The 18,428-nt window shown below is 53.3% G+C and overlaps 6 protein-coding genes across 6 annotated transcripts; 3 read left to right on the top strand and 3 right to left on the bottom strand.

The window, feature by feature from the left end:
* Positions 1-176: 176 nt before the first annotated feature.
* PV05_01535 (uncharacterized protein) lies at positions 177-3,819 on the top strand. The gene has a single exon (XM_013466543.1). The coding sequence runs from the start codon at positions 317-319 to the stop codon at positions 3,104-3,106; it is 2,790 nt and encodes a 929-aa protein (XP_013321997.1). The 5' UTR covers positions 177-316; the 3' UTR covers positions 3,107-3,819.
* Positions 3,820-4,515: 696 nt separating this feature from the next.
* On the bottom strand, positions 4,516-6,300 carry PV05_01534 (uncharacterized protein; the record flags this gene model as incomplete). The annotated part of the gene is made up of 3 exons (XM_013466542.1): positions 4,516-4,653; positions 4,777-6,141; positions 6,217-6,300. 3 exons carry the CDS (start codon positions 6,298-6,300, stop codon positions 4,516-4,518), a joined length of 1,587 nt encoding a protein of 528 aa, XP_013321996.1.
* A 736-nt stretch (positions 6,301-7,036) lies between these two features.
* On the bottom strand, positions 7,037-9,517 carry PV05_01533 (uncharacterized protein; the record flags this gene model as incomplete). Its single annotated transcript, XM_013466541.1, has 1 exon — positions 7,037-9,517. One exon carries the CDS (start codon positions 9,515-9,517, stop codon positions 7,037-7,039), a length of 2,481 nt encoding a protein of 826 aa, XP_013321995.1.
* A 2,294-nt stretch (positions 9,518-11,811) lies between these two features.
* PV05_01532 (uncharacterized protein) lies at positions 11,812-14,155 on the top strand. The gene is made up of 2 exons (XM_013466540.1): positions 11,812-12,901; positions 12,959-14,155. The coding sequence occupies exons 1-2, from the start codon at positions 11,932-11,934 to the stop codon at positions 13,729-13,731; spliced, it is 1,743 nt and encodes a 580-aa protein (XP_013321994.1). The 5' UTR covers positions 11,812-11,931; the 3' UTR covers positions 13,732-14,155.
* Positions 14,036-15,560, bottom strand: PV05_01531 (uncharacterized protein). Its single transcript, XM_013466539.1, has 2 exons — positions 14,521-15,560; positions 14,036-14,470 (listed from the first exon to the last, which is right to left on the bottom strand). Exon 1 carries the CDS (start codon positions 15,161-15,163, stop codon positions 14,807-14,809), a length of 357 nt encoding a protein of 118 aa, XP_013321993.1. The 5' UTR covers positions 15,164-15,560; the 3' UTR covers positions 14,036-14,470; positions 14,521-14,806.
* Positions 15,561-16,101: 541 nt separating this feature from the next.
* PV05_01530 (uncharacterized protein) lies at positions 16,102-17,580 on the top strand. Its single transcript, XM_013466538.1, has one exon. The coding sequence runs from the start codon at positions 16,520-16,522 to the stop codon at positions 16,940-16,942; it is 423 nt and encodes a 140-aa protein (XP_013321992.1). The 5' UTR covers positions 16,102-16,519; the 3' UTR covers positions 16,943-17,580.
* The last annotated feature ends 848 nt before the right edge of the window (positions 17,581-18,428 follow it).

The raw sequence follows: 18,428 nt of genomic DNA, 5'->3' as shown, positions 1-18,428 counted from the left end.
CGTGGACATCCTATCACGGTACAGGTTCGAGTACTTTACCTAGTACACAGCACTCCGTCAAAACGCACATGACGATAGGATCGGGCATCACTAGGAGACCCCGCACTTCTTCTTTCGGTGGCCTCGAAACTTGCTGCCTGCCCGAACATGACTACGACTGTTACGCTTTCACTGCAGCCTCGTGTCTCTCTCACTCCCTTCTCACTCGACTACTTCTAATTCTCTCTTCCTCCATCGTTTCCTCATCATCCCAATCTCGCTGTATGTACGCTCTCGACTCGGTCCATAGGCATCTTCATAGCCAAGACTGTCCGTCATGACGTCCCCCACACCCAGCCGTCCAAGCCTTCCGGCCTTTGGCATTCGCGATCTAAATGGTCCAGAGGCTCCTCCGGGCGTCGTCCAGCTCCTCGACAACCAGTACGACACCACCATCTCAGCCTATCCTGAGGCTCTGTTATCCTATGTCGACGACGATGACGGAGAGATCATCACCGTTGGGAGTTCTTTCGAACTTGGCCAACGTCTCGAGGAGCCTGCGAGGCATTCCACCCTGCCTGTCATCCCCGCACTCCGAACCTCGAACGAGTCCAGCGAGAATAGGTTGATGCACATTTTTGACATCAAGAAGACCAGTGCCAGTCTGGCTGTGTGGAGGGAGCACGAAGCATACACCAGCAAGATCATAAGAGAGAAGACTACATCATCTGCAGGCTCCAGCAGCACCAGTCTAGCCTACCCTGCATTAGACCCTGCTGGAGCCCCATCGCAAGTGGAGGCCGAAGGGAGCGACAGAACGGACAACCATGTGGACGAGGTCGCATCCATCGACGCCGATACTGTCGAGCCAAATGCTGCAGCGACCCAAGACTCGGGCACTACTGCTACCTCCACCTCCACCTCCACCTCAGCCTTCTCAGGTAAAAGCCTCATTACACCACGAGAAGAACACCTGTCGACCAAGCTTGACAAAGCTTTCGTTGGAATATTTGACGGCATAGAATCCAGGCTCGGTCCGTTGGCTGATTTCCTCGAGACAACCGCAGATGGCCTTCGGAAACTGGCTGACAAGACTGCGAATTCCGACTCTTCGGCCTTGGAAGATGTCCTGGGCGGCTTCAAAGACATCTTGACGCAGGTGGGAGAATTTGGACTCGGCGTCGCTGCCACAATCAATGACGAGATTGAGAAGAGCAAGGCTGGACAGGCCAGTCCCTCGAGTCAAAATGCTCATCAGCAGACGGTCGCACGACCAGGCGAGGCCCCAGTTTCTCAGCCGGAAAAGCCTCACGCTCCCTCCAAACCAGATACGGCGCGCAAGAGAGTCAGCTTTGATGCGTCTACATCCTCGGCACAGAAGCCAATGTCCATTCCGGCTCCTCCAGTCCTCGAATGGTGCAGCCTCAATGGGGAAGGACAAAAGAGATGTATGACTCCTCAACTGACACACGCTTCATCTACTAGACATTCCATCATGGACATGGAATCCACCGACCCTGATTTCTCTGCTCGCTATCCGCCGTTGCTCAGTCCGCGGAAGGCCAAAAGTGTGAATGAGTTGCAGAAGACGACTCAAGGTACAGCCTCTACTCTGTCTAACACAGCTTTAGGATCCGCTGCTGTTCGTTACCCCAGCGTGAGGCAGCTAGAGCAGGAAGCTCGAGCTACTGCTTTCAAACTCTTAGCCGACTCAAAGTCTCGAGAAGAGACTCCTTGGCAACCTGAGCTCAGACCTAGGAAGAATGACTCGTACAAGCCGCCTTCTGTTGAGGAGGATGTTGAGACAGAGAAATCAGCAACATGCCCGCTCAAGACCCCATCTCTTCATCCGGACTCGCCAATACCGCTGCCTGGTGCTTGGCCAGAATTGCAGACCGAAGACATGTCCGCTCTACCCGCTAACACGGGCCCCCGCTCTGAGACTGTGCGATTGTCGCGGCAAAGCAAAGCTACAAGCCTCCAAAGTCGAGCTGGCGCTTCTCAACGCATAGACCACCCCTCGAGCATCCCGTACCCTCGACCACCGGTCTTTCCTGACGCTCTTAGGCGAAACCCAGGCTTCACTAGACGAAACCAAACTGTGTCCGGAACAAATCCTGCTGCCAGACTCAATGGACCTTTCGATCCTCTTGCCCACTATCCGTCCCTGCAGCCTCGTCCCCAGAGATCTCAACCTGACCTGAACGGCTGGACGAGAACCGCGGAGAATACCATGAAACACAAGCCTAGTCTGCCTGCTTTCTTCCCCCAGCGCAGTGCAACCGTCAACTACACTGACCGTTACATTCCCCGATACGTCTCGCCGTCCGTCTACTTGGACCGTGCGCGGGAGTATGCTGCATCTAAGAAAAGTCCCAAGGACAACTGGTTTGACGGTCATCATATGCCAGGCCCAAGCTATGGTGTCCGATACTTCTCGCCATTCGGCGCCCGTGGTGAAACTAGCAACATCGCGGCGGTTTCAACCAATCAGCCAGAAGCGAATGGTTCAACTCCCCAGTCTCCGCGCGCCGGCGTCAGTGATGCATCCTCCAACTCCGGGTCCCAGAAGTCAGCAGGCTTGTACCCGTCAGGGACCACTGCCTCGCATGATTCAACCAATACATCCACTCCCCCAGGTGAGCGTCTTTTGAGACCGACATTTCTTGACCGTCCACTTCCAAAGGGTCCACTTCCACATGCACCTGAGCCTCCAACAACTGGAACGCAAACAAACAATTTCCAAAACTTCGTCGCCAGAGCTGCGCCTGAGCCATATGCGCCATGGCCAGCTCTTTTTCCGGCCACTCGTCCCCCATATGTGCCTACAAGTTATGCAACACCACAGTCCAACGGCGTACGCGGCAGCTCAAGAGTACCCCCATCTGTACCCACCAGCTGCACAGCTGTCAACGAGTGCATCAGAGCGCTAAAAGACATGGGCTTTGGTACCACCAAAGACGAAATGACGAGATTGATCGCTGTCGCCGGTGCCACTGCTGGTAACCTCGAAGATGCCATTGACATGCTCGAGGAAGACCGTGAAGCTTCTGAGCAGTTAGGCTATGTTAGCGATGTTGCAACAAATGGATCAGCCAGAGGCGAGCAAGACGAACTGGAGAGCTGAGTGAACATTGAATATCACCCGGAGAGTCCAATTAACGCCCACGCATGCAATGGTCCTTCATCACGAACAACCTCCGATCTACGATGTGTTGTGCGCCGGCTCTTGCATCGTGAGCCTCGTGTGGAAAGGTCGTTGCCTCCGCCGAGCCCCTCGTCGAGAGCACGATTTCTTTACAAAGTCGCTGATGTCTCCAAATGACTCGATTGACACGCCTATGACATTCTACGGCCCATCCGCTCAGCAGCCACCCGGCGCTCCGCTGAAAGGCAAGAGTCATGCTCGCAGGCCAGTACTTGCATTTCAGCCCCATCATTATCAACATGAGCTTCAAAGATTCTTCGCAAATGCTTTCTGTGCAATGTATCTCGGATATGTCAGGCCCAATGTGTTTTATGTTTTTCAATCTGTCGGCGCGCGGTCCGTTGTCCGGCTCGGCCTCGAATCCCACAACCACCACCCCAACGGCAACTGCACAGTATGGCCTTTCTTAAACAGAACAAGACCTATCGTTATCATTATTGTTCTCATTGATTCCAGCTTGACACCAGCTGCGGAGTCTGGTGCACTGGCGGAGGGCGCATGGCGCATGGTGCTTCCGGCAACTCAGGGTTATTTCTTTGTCAAGGGAATCGTTCCAGGTCACTATAGTGCTGAGGAGTATTTCACGCAGGTAGCAATATCGTCAACGAATGGAATATGCAATGATGACTCAAAACAACAGAATTGGAGATTCTACACGCGTGACTGTCAAGTAGTAGACCTGGGACGCCTTTACCGAAGGACAGTACTACCTAGGCAACTGACCAGTACATGCTGAACACTGACTGTCCTTCCTTCCAACAAACAAAGACGTGTTGACAAGGATGCTAATGTTTCAGAGACTCGACATCGAGCCCAATAACTTTGAGTGCTAGGTTCGGCGGTGAAGACAGACTCGGGCCTGGTGTTGTCGTCGCTGAACGGTCTCTCATGCGTCTCCATCCCCATCTCCATCTCCGCTTTTCGTATTGTAAAATCGTGAATAATTGATTCCAACTTGGTCAACTTGGTCAACATGGTCTCGTGCTTTTCCGATGGGAGTGTTGACACCTCGCTGTACATGGTACTTCAAACAACTAGAAGGTTGCTAAGCTCTTGGACGTCGTTCCACCCTGGTCTGTTCTGCTCCGCCAACAAGCCCTTGGGGATTTGCACCATGCATGGCATCGGACTTCGCACCCAGAAGTCGTGCAAGACCGTAAACTTGGAACCTGGAATCCGTAATCTGTAACTCGGCTTTTATAGTTGAAAATGAAAATTCTTTTGAAGCAGAGGCCACCTCACGTTCGTGAGTGGGCGCGTCCAAATGTTCTGTGTAGAGGGACACAGAGAGACAGGTAGAGGGAGATAGACGAGGCCGTGGCAATGCTCTATGCTGATTGCATGGTCTTCAGGTTTTCCGAGACCTTGAAGGGCGCCTCGGTCTTGCTCTTGATTTCGTCGACGGTCACGCCGTCGGCCAGCTCGATCAGCGTCAAGCCATCGGTGAAGTCGACATCGAACACGCACTAAAGAGATAGGGATGGCGATTAGCACGAAACATTCTTTCGTTGGATCGTATATCCTCCCGAGGGGGTTTTCAGGCGCGGGGGAAGGGACGGGACTTTTATGAGAGAGAAAAATAAGCTTACCAACTCAGTGATGATTCTGCTGACGCAGGCGCGGCCTGTGAGCGGGAATTCGCACTGCTTCAAGATCTTCGCGTTGCCCTTCTTGTCGGTATGTTCCATCAGGGCGACGACTTTTGTCTTCTCCGGGTTCGACACGAGATCCATGGCGCCGCCGAAGCCCTTGACCTTGCCGGGCAACATCCAGTTGGCCAGATCGCCCCTGGCGGACACCTGCATGGCACCGAGCATCGACATGTTGATCCGCCCGGACCGGATCATGCCGAAGCTTTCCTCGGACCCGAAGCAACTGGCGCCCGGGTTCAGCGTGACCGTCTCTTTACCGGCGTTGATCAGGTCGGGATCCTCCTCGCCCTTTCTCGGGTACGGGCCCAGGCCGAGGATGCCGTTCTCGGACTGCAGCTGGACCTCGACGCTGGGGTCCACAAAGCTAGGTGCGAGCATGGGCATGCCGATGCCCAGGTTGGCGTACATGCCGTTCTTGAACTCGAGCGCGGCACGCTTGACGATGCGTTCGCGCTTCGAGGCCGCGTCGCCCTTGCCCAGGCTGTCCTTGACGTCGGCGCCTTCTTCCTTGCGGAAGGTGAACTTTTCAATCTTCTTCTCGGCCGTGCTCTGGATCACGCTCGTGACGTAAATGCCCGGCAGGTGCACGGCGACGGGGTCGATCTCGCCGACCTCGACAATGTGCTCGGCCTCGACGATGGTGAACTTGGCGTTGCGGCCCATGGCGCCGTTGAAGTTGTTGGCCGCGAGCCGGAACTGGCAGTTGCCCAACTTGTCGGCCTTGTACGCCTTGACGAACGCGTAGTCGCCGGCGATGGCCTCCTCCATGACATAGCTCTTGCCGTTGAACACCTTGACGTCGCGCGGCTTGCCGAAACTCGCGATGCTGCCGTCCTTGTTGTGTCGGAGCGGGATCTCGCCCGTCTGCACGACGGTGCCGAACGCCGCGGGCGTGTAGAAGGCCGGGATCCCCTTACCTCCCGCTGCGCAGCGTTCGGCCAGCGTGCCCTGCGGCGTGAGTTCGAGTTCGATCTCGCCGGTCAGGTATTGCTGTTCGAGCACCTTGTTCTCGCCCACGTACGAGGCGATCATCTTGCGCACCTGGCGCGACTCGAGGAGTTGGCCGAGCCCGGCGCCGGGGATGCCTGCGTTGTTGGACACGGCCGTGAGACCTGTGATCGAGGGCGTTTTGGCCACCTGGTCGATGAGCGTGTCGGGCACGCCGCACAGGCCAAATCCGCCGCAGAGGAGGGTCGAATTGGACTTCATGTCCTTGATCGCCTCGGCGGCCGAGGGCACGATCTTGTTGATTTCATGCCGGCGCAGGGTCGACGAGAAGGATCGTGTGAGGAGGAGGTTTGCCTGTGATCACACCAGGGATCGGGTCAGCCCGATGCCGCAGATTGGGTGGGATTGAGTAGTCGGGCGTATGCTAACCTTTCGCTGGTCCCGAGTAAAGTATCGCGCTGTCCGCCAGCATTTGCTGCCGGTGCGGAGAGGAGATTCGAGGAACGACGACATGGTGGAGACCGGTTCGACTGGACTGCGACAAGATCGAGCCAAAGGAAGAGGAAGAAATAAAAGAAGGAGAAGGACACGAAGGAAGGTAGAGGGGAGGAGGTTGGAAGTTGGAGGATTGAGGTTAAGTCGGCTTCATGCTTCCCTTCGACTTGTTAATATCCGTCCGAGTGAGCAGCTTCGGCTCTGTAAAGCGGAGAAGAAGTACGGAGTATCCCTGGAAGGTGGAAGAGTGCTTCTCCCACATACGAGGCCCCAAAAGAAAAGAACGGATCCGATGTGGAGAAGGACGCCATGCAGGTGTTCGGATCACGACCTTGACCTCGGATCCTTCCCCCTGGTGATGGTCCCCTACTCTATGGAGAACGGAGTAGGCTATTCGCTTCTTCGCTGCATCTTCGCACTCTGGGCCGAAAAGTCAAAAAGCCAAATAGATCGAGACAACCCGAGGATGCCCGTCGTCGTGCACCATTATCGAATCAAGAGGGCCTGGCAGGGGCTACACGAGCAGAAAATAACAACCCAGTGTTGAGAGTGCGATCATGTAAAACGGTTCGAGGATCAAGGATTCAATGAATTGCCCCATTCTCGTTACTCAGACGCGACCAGAACACCACTGTCCAAACTGACAAATTGGGTATCTATGCAAGTTGGATAATGCTTCGCTCCAAGTAAAATCAAAACACCACCAGCACCATGCTTCCGGGGAAATTCATGTCAGATCAGCCCCCAACCATCCTCAATGACTGTCCTCATCGACACTCATGTCACTCGATAGGTCACCTTCCTCGAGCGCTGTCTCTGGTTCGACGACTGATCTTGCAGACCAGCTCGCACCCACAGTTGCCGCCAAACTTCCGCTCATCGTCCTGCCAGAGGGATCGAGAATGTAGTCACGATCTTGTGGTGCTACAGTCCTTGGATCCCGCAACCTCGCCCGTGCTGCTTCGAGTACACCAAAGGACGAGCTGGCTTCCGAATCGTCGTCCGGAAGCTGTCGTTCATTCGAGGTCGAAGACCATTGCCAAAGTAATCCGGCAGGAGCAGGTGAATCATCATGAACAGAGGACTCGCTCTCTGAATCTCCGTAGAAATGGCCCTTATCAGCGCTCGAACTAGAGCTGGTAGCGAAGAAGACGTAACTTGGCGGTGGGAGGCGAGATGGTTGAAGAGAGAGCTTGGTGCACTTCTCAGTCCGATACGAGTACCTTTGGCCGCCACCTCTTCTTCCCTTTCCCTTTCCCTTTCCTTTGTCCTTGCGCTCACTACCCCTGAGTCTGCATCTGGCGACCTTGACATCAAGAGCAAAGTTATCTTCTGGTCGGATACCGCCAATCCCTGATGCCTCGAGCTCAATAGGTTGCGTTTCATCTTCTCCAGCCGCGTCGACAGGTGGGAGATCCATCTTGATTGATGGACATATGGCCGGCCAAATACTCAAGTGCCTGTCCACTCTGGCTGTGAAATAGCAAGCATTAACATCTCGTTTGATCTCGTCTTCCGGCTGGCGTTCCTTGGCCAACCCCAAGACTTCTCGCCCCTCTTCAGAATCCAAAGACCGCATGTTAATGGGTGATCGATCTCCGCTCAAGTCTGTGCAGAAATAGGGGTTGCTATAGAAGGTCATCAGTCCGTCTCGAGCATCGTCCCTGGACCTGAGGCTCGAACGGCTTAAGACGTGTGTAAGACCGCTGGAATCTGGCGAGTAGCCTTCATGAGAGCTTGAAGAGTCCAAGTAAGAATTGCTGGGTTTCAACGGTTTCTTCTTTCCCTTAAAGACGATGGGCTTGTAGTCAAAAGTCGAGGACTTGGACATTGATGAAGGCTGGTTGATGGCGGCGTTTGACGACGTGGTGGTCGACGTGACCAATTTCGAAGTCGTGGTACTTGGCTTCCCTCTCATCTTCTTGTCGTCTGAGTGCGACGTCGACGATTGTTCATTCAACGTGCTCGTGGCACTTCCACTGCGACGACCACCTTCATCAGGTACGTCCTCTGAGATGCGCCGGCCGACCGAGTCTGGGCTCATCGCAAAGCTAGGCGAGAAGGCGTACGATGCGTCGCCGTTCCAGCGTACCTTGTGTCCGTCTTTGGAAAGCTCAAACTGAGTGCTCAATTGTTTGATGGCTTTTCGGACAAAGGCAGGGGTCACATTGAGCGTGTGAAGTTGAGCCATGCTGATGAGCAGATTTAAGTAGACCCAGGGCTGCTTTCTGCCGTCTGGACTTCGTCCCACTTCGGATGACGAAAGACCCAAGTGCTGAATGTACTTGAGATTGTCTTCAGCAACCTGTGCCCGATGAATATCAAGGTCCAAAGGCCGTGTTGGCCGTTGGTTGGGCGACACAGGGCGCTCTAGCGACCCTGGAGTCCCTGATGACGACGACGCTTCTTTGTCGCCGAATCTGTAGGATGCTGTCTGTTGCTCCTGTTCCATGGCATCGAAATTGATCTTGGAGTCGGGGGGCAGCACATTCGCTTCACGTGACCCTTCGACTTTGACTGTCCGGTTTTGTCGACGATCTTCGGCGCGGTCCGCCTTCGCGGCATCACGAGAAATCTTCTGCTGTTGGACGGGCAGGCTATGCTCTCCAGGCTGGGCCGTGTTTCCAGTAAACAGTTGCTCCAACCTCTGTACCACCAGAGCCATCTTTGCGCTGTCACTCACAGACGTGGTATTCTGTGGCAACAACGAGTCGGGAATGTCGTGCAGATAATTCTTGATGTCCGTGTCCTTCTTCCGCTTCGACACCGGCTCATGGAGCTTCGCTGTTCCAGAAGAGGAATTCAAGCCAGAGTTGGAGATGGAGGCATATCCGGAATCCGTGTTCATATGTTCGAGTTTCTGCCCAGTTGGAAGGCTTGTCTCCGGGCTGGGCGGTGACTTCTCGACGGGCGCGAATGTATCTGGCTGTGACGGTGACTCTCCATTCAAGCTATGCGCAAAGGTCTTTAGCAGTCGTTCCAATTCTCTCTTCTTTTCCGCAGGCAACCCATGCATCCGAACTTCGATGATGCTGTCAGAACCAGATGAAGAAGGACCCGGGCGAGACTGCCAGTCTTTGAGAAGCTTCTTCAATCTTTTGTTCTCTACGGTCAAGTCGTCGATGACACCGCGGAGCTCATCCCTCTCATTGTCATCTTGGGCCGCCTGGCCGAAGGCTTCGTCAGCTACCGACTGAAGGCGCCCGGGTTGCTGATAGCTATCCTGTTGAGCCATGAAAAACGGGGACTCATCTAATCCATCATCAGCCAAAAATAACAAGGGACCGTGTTCTTAGATTACCTTCATGTTTTCCAACCTTGTTATGCGATGGCTCCACGTTCTGATTGACTCTGTCAAACCATTTGGCTGCGCTCTGATCACTACTTGAGTCACGGCTTCCCCCAACCGGCACTTTGCTAACCCCGGCTTGAGGTGCGGCTTGTCCACTGCCCGAGCCATCGGAATTGTGTTCAAGTTTCACCCTCTTGCTCTTCGGTAGAGATTTGGACTGTGATGGATGTGTACGGCGAGGATTGGGGCTGCTGATGGAGTAGAAGGGGCGTTTAGGTGATGGTGCCGATATTGGGGCTGCGTTGGGCATACTGCGTCATCGCAGGGGACCACGATACTGTCTCAACTCGAAGGAATGACTGATGGTACTCGTAGGCGGCTGTATAGACGATTGTACGGCGTGAGGAGAAGGGCAGTAGGAGCGTTCGTGGGTCTGCTGGTGGGTGTAGAGGCCGAGGTGGGTTTCCTGCGCTTTCTTGCGTTGTGCAGGGGTTCCGGCTTCGGTATGGACTGATGTTGAGGGTGTCTTGCTTCGTCGAGGGTGTTGGAAGAGAAGTCGCAGTCAGAATGGCGACGAGAAGCTGTGGTTAGATGGCAGATCGATGTGGACTCAGCAGGGGACGCCATTTTTGTCTAGGTGGGTGTGTCGTGAGATCCAAACGTGGAATAGGAGGATGTGTGTGGTTCGATCTCGAGAGCCTTGAGAAGAGTAGTCGAGAAAACAGGGCTACCGATCGGCCATAACGCTGAGATCTAACAAACCCGCCAAGTAATGATGCTGCTGATCTAGACCTTTGGCTTGAATCGAGGCCGTGAGTCCCACGAACATCGACGATTCTCTCACACGCCCAGTGATTGGTGCGATGGCTCATCACTGCCACTCCCACAGTATTTGTATCAGGAGTCGGCCATCGATCCTCAGTCCTCCATCGTGCCATCTAACAAGACCATTTGACTCGACACCTTGGGTTCATCGATTGCTCAGAAATAGTCCCAGAATGCCACCCGACATACACGTGCATTTCGTCTCCTGCAGATCATGCCACTTTTCCTTGCGTGCCTTGCATCCTATTGATCTCGATCAGAAGTCCTTCAGTCCCTCCTCATTTGAGCCAACAAACATGCCAAGGTCGTTTCAGCCAAAGCCGCTATACAATAATCGGCGATGAATCCAGCATTTGGCAGAGCGCAGTCAGTCCTTAAGCACCTGATTGGACCTCGGTGGCCTCGCTTCAGACCTAGCTTGTCCCTGAACTTCTGGAATCCCTCAAGGGACAACCAGGATTCATTTTCCGTAAAGCTTCAGTGATTTTTCACACTTCCCTTCACATGTGGATGACCTTGACACCACCATCATTCGCATTCTTTTTCCATCGACCCAGTGCTACCGTTGACAGGGTGGTGTTGCTCTTCGTACCTATGGACGGAAGAGATCGCACCTCATTCACTATGACAACGTCCGAGGGGGCTCATCTTTAGGAGGGCATGGCCTTGTACGAAATGAGACAGTTGCTTAACGAGACAGGAGTTCCCCTTTTCTTCCACGAGCTCGCCATGTTCCGACTGTACGGAGTACCTCCGTCGCCTCCGTACTCCGTACTCTGTGCTCGATCAGTCACGTGGATACACGTTATCCGCAACCCGGACGGGACTGCAGCAGAAGTACGGAGGTATTCTTCCACCCATCGATGATTTGTTCAGGATGAAAATGCCAATGCTTTCTGGACACTGAACCAGTATGCAGGACACTACTACGAGTACAAGAGCCCTTGCTGGGCCCCTCTCCGTCGTCTTGCCGTCAAATGTTTTTGCAACTCACCTGCACTCTCCCTGTGTACTTGACAAATTCTTCAGCCAGATTCAAGCTCGTTCAAGATCTTCCTTCCGCTGAAGCTTATCTGCCGACCCGAGCAAGAGCCAATGAGAACTCTCCGCCTCAGCCGATCTGAAGCACTCGCGATTGGCCACTCATCCGTCCGCAGAAAATTTCAGCCGTGCCCGTTCACCCGTTGTAACTCTGCCTGCGCGCTGCCCATAGATTGTGTGTGATCGTTGAGCTCTACGAGGTAGCACTCTAACTCGACAAGGACAATCCTTGCGGCCGACCATTCAAAATGCTCAGAGCAATCTCTACACCCGCCATCTGGGGATATTCGTCATTCCAAGCTAACCACCTCACTTATTTGCAGCTGTATCGTTTTTTCACCACGTTTTTTGCTTCGCAATTTTCTTATACAGATGCATTGATTACTACCTTTGGCTTCGCCTCGAAAGGTTCTGCTTTTTCTTCCCCTTGGGTTTCATCGTCCAGCCTTAGGGTAGAGGAATAGAGGGGAAAATTTCTCCCCCGAAAAATAATGTCCGTCGCCAATGCTGGCATAGCTGCCGCGGCCACAGCTCCGCAAGCAGAAGATGCGATGAGGGATCCAGAGCTGAATGGGCCTGATGAGGCCGAAGAAGAGCGGCCCATCGCGCCAGATCAATTTGATCCGCGTTATGAGACCACCAAATGGGAGCGGTGGGCATATTACTGCTTCTATATCGGAAACAATGGATTGACCCTATTCAATTTTGCGCCCACCTCCTTCCAGGACCTTTTGTATGAGGCGGCCGGTGATGCCGGAAGACTGCAGTTCCTCGGCGCCTATCGAACTATCAACAGTATCGTCCTGCTTGCGAACGGCATTTCCTTCGCGATCCAGGTGGTCTTGTTCCTTTTCCTCGGCAGCATGGCCGACTATGGACGATGGCGACCCTGGATTTTGATATTCTGGTCCGTCGTCGCCTTCGCCCTCGGCTTTGGCTGGCTGGGCGTGCACACCCAGGACAAGTGGCCCGTCGCTACAGGCCTCTACATGGTCGGCTTGATTGCATATCAGATGTGTATTACATTTTGGACGGCTGCCTTCCCAGGTCTGGCCCGGAATGAACCAGAGATGCGGAAGAAGGCCGAGCAGTACGAAGCTGGCGAGATCACGCGCGACGACTACGACTTTGCGGACATGATGCAGAGAAATAAAATTTACAACGTCGCTTTTATTATGCAGAGCGCCGGCGAGATCATCATCCTGGCCGTTCTCGTTGGTATCCTCTTTGCGCTGGACGTGAACGCCAGCGCTGCCAACAACTTGTGGGGTCTTTCGGTGCTCATCGCATACGCAACCGGTGTCTGGATCTTGCTCGCCATCCCCTGGTTCATCCTGGAGAAGCGACGGCCAGGGCAGACGCTGCCACCTGGGATGAATGTGCTTAGCGTAGGGTTTTGGAACCTCTGGCGTGCTTTGGTGCAAATCTGGGAATTGAAGCAGAGCTTGTTATATCTGATCGGTATGGACACTTTTCCGGCGCGACTGTTAATGATGAGTACTGACCGGGTTTGGATAGGATATTTCCTGCTGGGTGATACCTTGAATACAACAGTCACTGTGATCGCCACGCTGCAAAATTCGGTCGTCAGCTATAATACCCTGACTTTAACGTACCTCCTGATTGTCGGCATCGCGGCTCAACTCGCCGGGATTCTAGGGTACTGGCTCATCCAGAAGCGCTTCGGTCTTAGCACCAAAACCATGCTGGACCTGGTTATGCTAGGTATTCTCCTGCTGGACGGTTGGGGCATGATCGGCATCTGGACACAGAAATTCGGCTTCCACAATGAGTGGGAATTCTGGCTATACCAGACCATATACGGTCTCTTCGTATGCCAATGGTACGCGTACAGCCAGACCATGATCAGCGAGGTTACTCCACGAGGCAAAGAGTTTCTATTCTTCAGCTTCTACAGCATCGTCGGCAAAACGAGTGCCTTCATTGGACCCCTAGTTTCCAGTGCCATTATCGACGCAAGTCCTAATGGGAACGCCAGTCTGCCGTTTTACTTTCTGTTCGGTCTAAGCTTGCTGAGCTTCCTGCTATTGTTCTTCTTTGTGGATTTGAAGAAGAGCAGAAAGGAGCAGGAAGCGTTCCTGGCCAAGGAGAAGGCTGCAAAGGATCGAAGAGCAAGTGTGGTTTTGTTCAACCATGGGAGACCGATTGAGGACGAAAATGCTGGCACCGACAGGAGGGCACTGGGCGCTGGAAAGACAGAGGGGATGTCCGACCACGGTACTCGGACTGACAGCTCGAAGACCGGAGAAGCGGAAGAGGTCAAGACGTGACAAGAGAGAAACGCTGAGAAGGCAGGCTCTGGGTGGGAAGTAGAGGGGCCTCGTGGCAGAGCCATGCACTGCACTTCCACCGTAGCGCTTGGCAGTGCTTCACAGGCGGTCGAAGGCCATCGCGACGGCTGCGACACCACATGTTGAGGTACTCTCTGCTTCAGCCTTATCCGAAAAGAGGCCGCAAATTGGGCTCTGGCGTTTCGGCTTCGACAGTGTATCGGATGCACTGACGTTGAGGCGTCGGGTGTGGCGTTTGATGGTTGCAAGCAATTCAGGGCGAGACATAGGGGACCTCAGCCTCGCACTATCGAAGTGATTTCCAATGGTTCCGGGGAGCTTAGGGGCATACCTGACTAGTAGGGATAGTAGATGGAGACGTCTGTGTAACAACAAGCTTTCTGCTTTTGATATTCAGAGTGCGATGCAATAACACACTTCTTCTTCCATTGAACTCACCTGGCTGGTGGCTCATGAGAGGGGCACGCCGAAGGTAGAGCTCAGTCGGAGTTCTCGCCGGGTGTTCTAAGGGAGTCAGTATCCTACTATCCGGCCTTGAGTGACTCCAACGACAAGTTCGTGCTAGCGCCTATGCAGCATTTCTTTGACTCTGGGGAAGGCATTGCTAGTTGTGGATTGATATGCTGATCCTCAAGGTCTTCCTCCTGGTGAGTCAATGATCGACGGGTCTAGCTTGTGGTTGAGATATCCAGGTTGCAACTAACTCTCATGGCCAGCTCTGGTCATGTCAGAAGGGCGAAGGAAAGTCTGACAGCATGTCTCTCTCACACTCAGTGGCTCGAATACCCCCTCCCACCCTGGGCAAACCGGGCATATGCTTCCAATCACCAAACCTGAAGAAGTCCATGCCCTTAGCTTTTGGCAGTGCGATCCGGTCGCAGTTAGTAGTATCTTCGAACGGGACATCGAGATTTTCCTGCAGTTTAGGGCGGAGTCGTTCTGTTCGTTCGCGCCGAGTGCGCCCAAGCGCACCTAGATGCAACACATGATATATCTCCGTCATTCGACGTAATGTAAATCACTGGACAGAAGCATAGGCGGTGCACCATGCCAGTCAAGCAGCATCCGCGGGCCCCGACAACGCAGAATATGTCGCGCGGAAACCGGAAGCGCGGAGATACTCTGGGGTCAGCAGGCTGAAAGAACCCTGGGCCGTGGTCGTCGATGCGAAAGGGGAAAGGAATAGTAAGCCTGTGGTAAGCTGACCCCTGCTGAATACGATATGAAAATGGCCCTTGCTGTGACTGCTCGCAGCGGGTCGCCTCTCTGCAGAGCAATATTGAGTGAAGCCTGGACAACGGACAAATCCGGGGAAAGAATGGCCAGCAAGGAAGGAGCGCTGGCGATCTGCAAACAACAAACCTCGTTCCTTTTTAAGGGATCGTACACGGTCAAGCAGACTCACAATCATCTGACCGACTGACCCTCGTATCTTACACCGTATTCGCAGGCAGACCCCGTATGCTTTTGCGGGCGGATAGAGAGAGTTCCTCGCATCGAGTCGAAATTGCCACCGGACCTGACAACAAACCTCGGCTTCTGAAATTGGCCGAAGCCGTGGCACAAGGTTCACTATCTGCAAACCGAGTCGCCGTGGTCGTCACATCAGACTATGTTGGAGAAACGTCGTCGAGTTATCGGCCTGATGAAGAAGAACGAGTCGAGTGTGACAGGAGACGATCCTGGCTGCATTATCTGGTTCTCGACCTCTGACGACTGCATGGTGCAGCCGATAGTGGACAGCACAGACAGAAGCGCAGACATGATGCGGAACACTTGCAGGGTGCGTCTCGGCCTTAAAGCATGTCCTGACGCTCTTAACAAGCGGGAGATAAGCCATGACCAGTGCGGGCTATCGAACATCCGCCGGTGTATCGAGGTGGCCCGGGAAATCGATGATCAGATCAATTGTCTCCGGCTATCGGCTGGCTTTCTCTTTGCGGTGAGCATCGCACGGCACGGTGAGCACGGTGAGCACGGTGAGCACAGGTCATGACCTCGATGGCTTCCAAGCTTCGCTCACGGCATTTTTCTTCCGAGCGGATGAACAATCTCATCGCGCCATCGACGCCTCGAACCAATGCCATGGCCTGCCGTGCCTGGGCATGACTAGGCGTGAGTCAAAAGCCCATGCTGATTTGATTGAATTTGATCACTTGTTTCCGAATTATTCATTTGACATTTGCGCCCTACTCGCAAGATCCGCCCTTCGCTGCGCCCATCCGCCCGCGTCCTCGCAGCGCAGCCCGACCAAAGTGCTCACGTACATGATCCGTAGAACGGCGTTTACTCAACCTTAACGTACTTACGGATACGGCTTACGGAGCAATAGCTTCGAATTGTGACTCAGGCACCCACCAGGCTAATCAAAAGCGACAAATGATATATACAACCACAACCTCGTTCTCTGATCTCTTTCCATCTTCCCCTGCCAAATATTTACATCCACCAGGAAAAGTTTACCATTCGCTGGGATCACTTTGCCATCTACGTTGGTGACGACAAAAGTCCGGTGGATTTTCCTGCAGCCTGACCTCACATGTCAAAAGGCGAGGCTACCACGCGTAACCACTTCAATTAAGTAAACACTACCTAACTAAAATACTCCATCTTTGCCGTCAAGGCCAGGCAATTTTTTCCCTCTCTTTCAATCCAGTCTCCACCAGCAAATCTTTTTCGTCGACATTTACATATCTCTCTCTCATATCTCGCTATCCTATTCTTGACATCCCTACAATCGAAAAAAAACAAAAAGTAATCAGCAACCATGCCTTTATCAATGATGCAACCACTCAGCAGGCCGCCTTCACGTGATATCGCAACACGCCCTTCTCCCACTCGGAGATTATCACGCGAAGTCACATATCAATTGGCCGACACGGCACGACGAAAGTCTTCGGACAAAATAGTCCGAGAGGACCTCCGACTCAAACTCAGCCACGACCATCTTTTGGAGTTATTATTGCAAGACATTGCCCGGACGGAACGAGAACTGCAAATGTCACCGACAGACGAGAAGTACTTGCTGGAGGAGGAGAGGAAGCTTCCGTCAAGGGAGGAGCAAAGACGGAGATCTTCCTCCGGGCCTCAGTACGACGAGTACGGCTTCCCACTCGATGAGGGAGACGGCGAGGAGGATCTAGGTGGATTGATGTTGATGAGGACCGAGTCAAAGCGGCCGAGGAGGTGAAATCTTGCACACTGAAACAATCATTTCACCAATGACCTGGACGACGACGACGACTCCGAACTCACGACTCACGACCTTGTTTTACTTTACGATTTTTTTGCTTCAACCCGGTTTTTATATGATACCCGAACTCGACATTTGAGATCGCAAATTGATTGATGGGATGGATGGACGGATGGATGGGATCCATCACGCGAAGCCGATGCTGTTCTTGAAAAAGGACAAAACTACGGCCATAAGTACCTATTGTTCGACGACATGAGGTGCATTGTCACTGCTGCGTCAAGGAGTTTTCCTGAGGAGGTCCAACATGAGGAAGGGAGGATTTCAAGCCAACGACGCGGGCTGGAAACACGACCCCAGAGACGACTGTTCGTGTTCGCCAGCCGGACATATTGAGAACAGAGGTCGTGACGCAGGCTATTGGATAAGCCTCGTGCTTTACACCTGTGTCACGTTCTCTGCGATCAACTGTTTGCATCTGGCTGAGCATCTCATTTCTTGGGGAGTTAACGACGACAGCCCTGTGGATGTTTCTGGCGTGGAAAGGGAGGAATGTTATCAACATCATGGTTGCTATTCTGCTAGTATTCAACAAACAGAAACAGTGAAATCAAATAAAAATTCTATACCAAACATTCATCATCGTCATGTGAAGCCATCGCATATCTACGGTCTTGCACGATACCTTGTTGCCACGCGCAGCGTCTTGTTTTCTCTACGGAGCATGCCTATCGACGTCGCTGTCTAAGCCAGTATGCATGTGGCTTCCTTGCACGCCCTACAAAACCCTACCCCTACTGAGCAGTCCAACCCCCTGAAAGCAAAAATCCTTATCACTCCGGGCCGATCCAACATCCAATATCCAGGACCAGATCCATACTCATCTCGACTGACACCGACATTGACACATTTCACGCAGAGTTGCGTCCCTTCTGTGGCAGTAAGGCCTTGTCGGACGCAGCGCACATGCGACCACAAAAGTTCGCTCGCGGGTCTAGGTGCAGTCCCATTCAAACCTGGCCCGGGCGTCCCTCATGGCTTTTTTCGCTCGATATTCGAGGCTGTGGCATCCATCCGACACTACTACATCCACGCGGTGGTGGATTTGAACACGCCGACAGTGGTCCGGTCCGCACATTGGCAAACGTGGCATACTACGTCGTACTCTGAAACAATTTTCTGCCAGAACCCCGACATGTGGATAAAATACTATGAGTCAACCACCAAACTTTTTTTTTGACAGAGTGATTGATACCTTGAGGCCTTTTTGCTTCGGACGCCATCACCGCAGTACTACGACTGTGCTCCGTATCCTTACAGTAGTCGGTGATCAAAACCCGAGAGATGGGTCCGACCCACCTTTAATTCTTCAAGCAAAACAAAATTCTTTCTTCGGCGCCGGTGGGTGGCCATTTTTTTTGTCATGTTGGCGATTGCACAGCAATACAACGATTCACAGGCAGGTGTCAATGTCCGTTGCACT

The sequence above is a fragment of the Exophiala xenobiotica genome (genome assembly GCF_000835505.1).
Source record: "Exophiala xenobiotica strain CBS 118157 unplaced genomic scaffold supercont1.1, whole genome shotgun sequence".
In the NCBI taxonomy this organism is placed as follows: Eukaryota; Fungi; Ascomycota; class Eurotiomycetes; order Chaetothyriales; family Herpotrichiellaceae; genus Exophiala; species Exophiala xenobiotica.
The sequence above is the reverse complement of the archived record's forward strand: the minus strand, read 5'-3'. Positions and strand labels throughout refer to the sequence as shown.

Bases quoted from the DNA above. Each gene is read 5' to 3' on its own strand.
- PV05_01535 (XM_013466543.1), top strand. From the start codon at position 317: ATGACGTCCCCCACACCCAGCCGTCCAAGCCTTCCGGCCTTTGGCATT.
- PV05_01532 (XM_013466540.1), top strand. From the start codon at position 11,932: ATGTCCGTCGCCAATGCTGGCATAGCTGCCGCGGCCACAGCTCCGCAA. The intron at 12,902-12,958 runs GTATGGACACTT...GGGTTTGGATAG, and splicing joins GAGCTTGTTATATCTGATCG to GATATTTCCTGCTGGGTGAT.
- PV05_01531 (XM_013466539.1), bottom strand. From the start codon at position 15,163: ATGATTGTGAGTCTGCTTGACCGTGTACGATCCCTTAAAAAGGAACGA.
- PV05_01530 (XM_013466538.1), top strand. From the start codon at position 16,520: ATGCCTTTATCAATGATGCAACCACTCAGCAGGCCGCCTTCACGTGAT.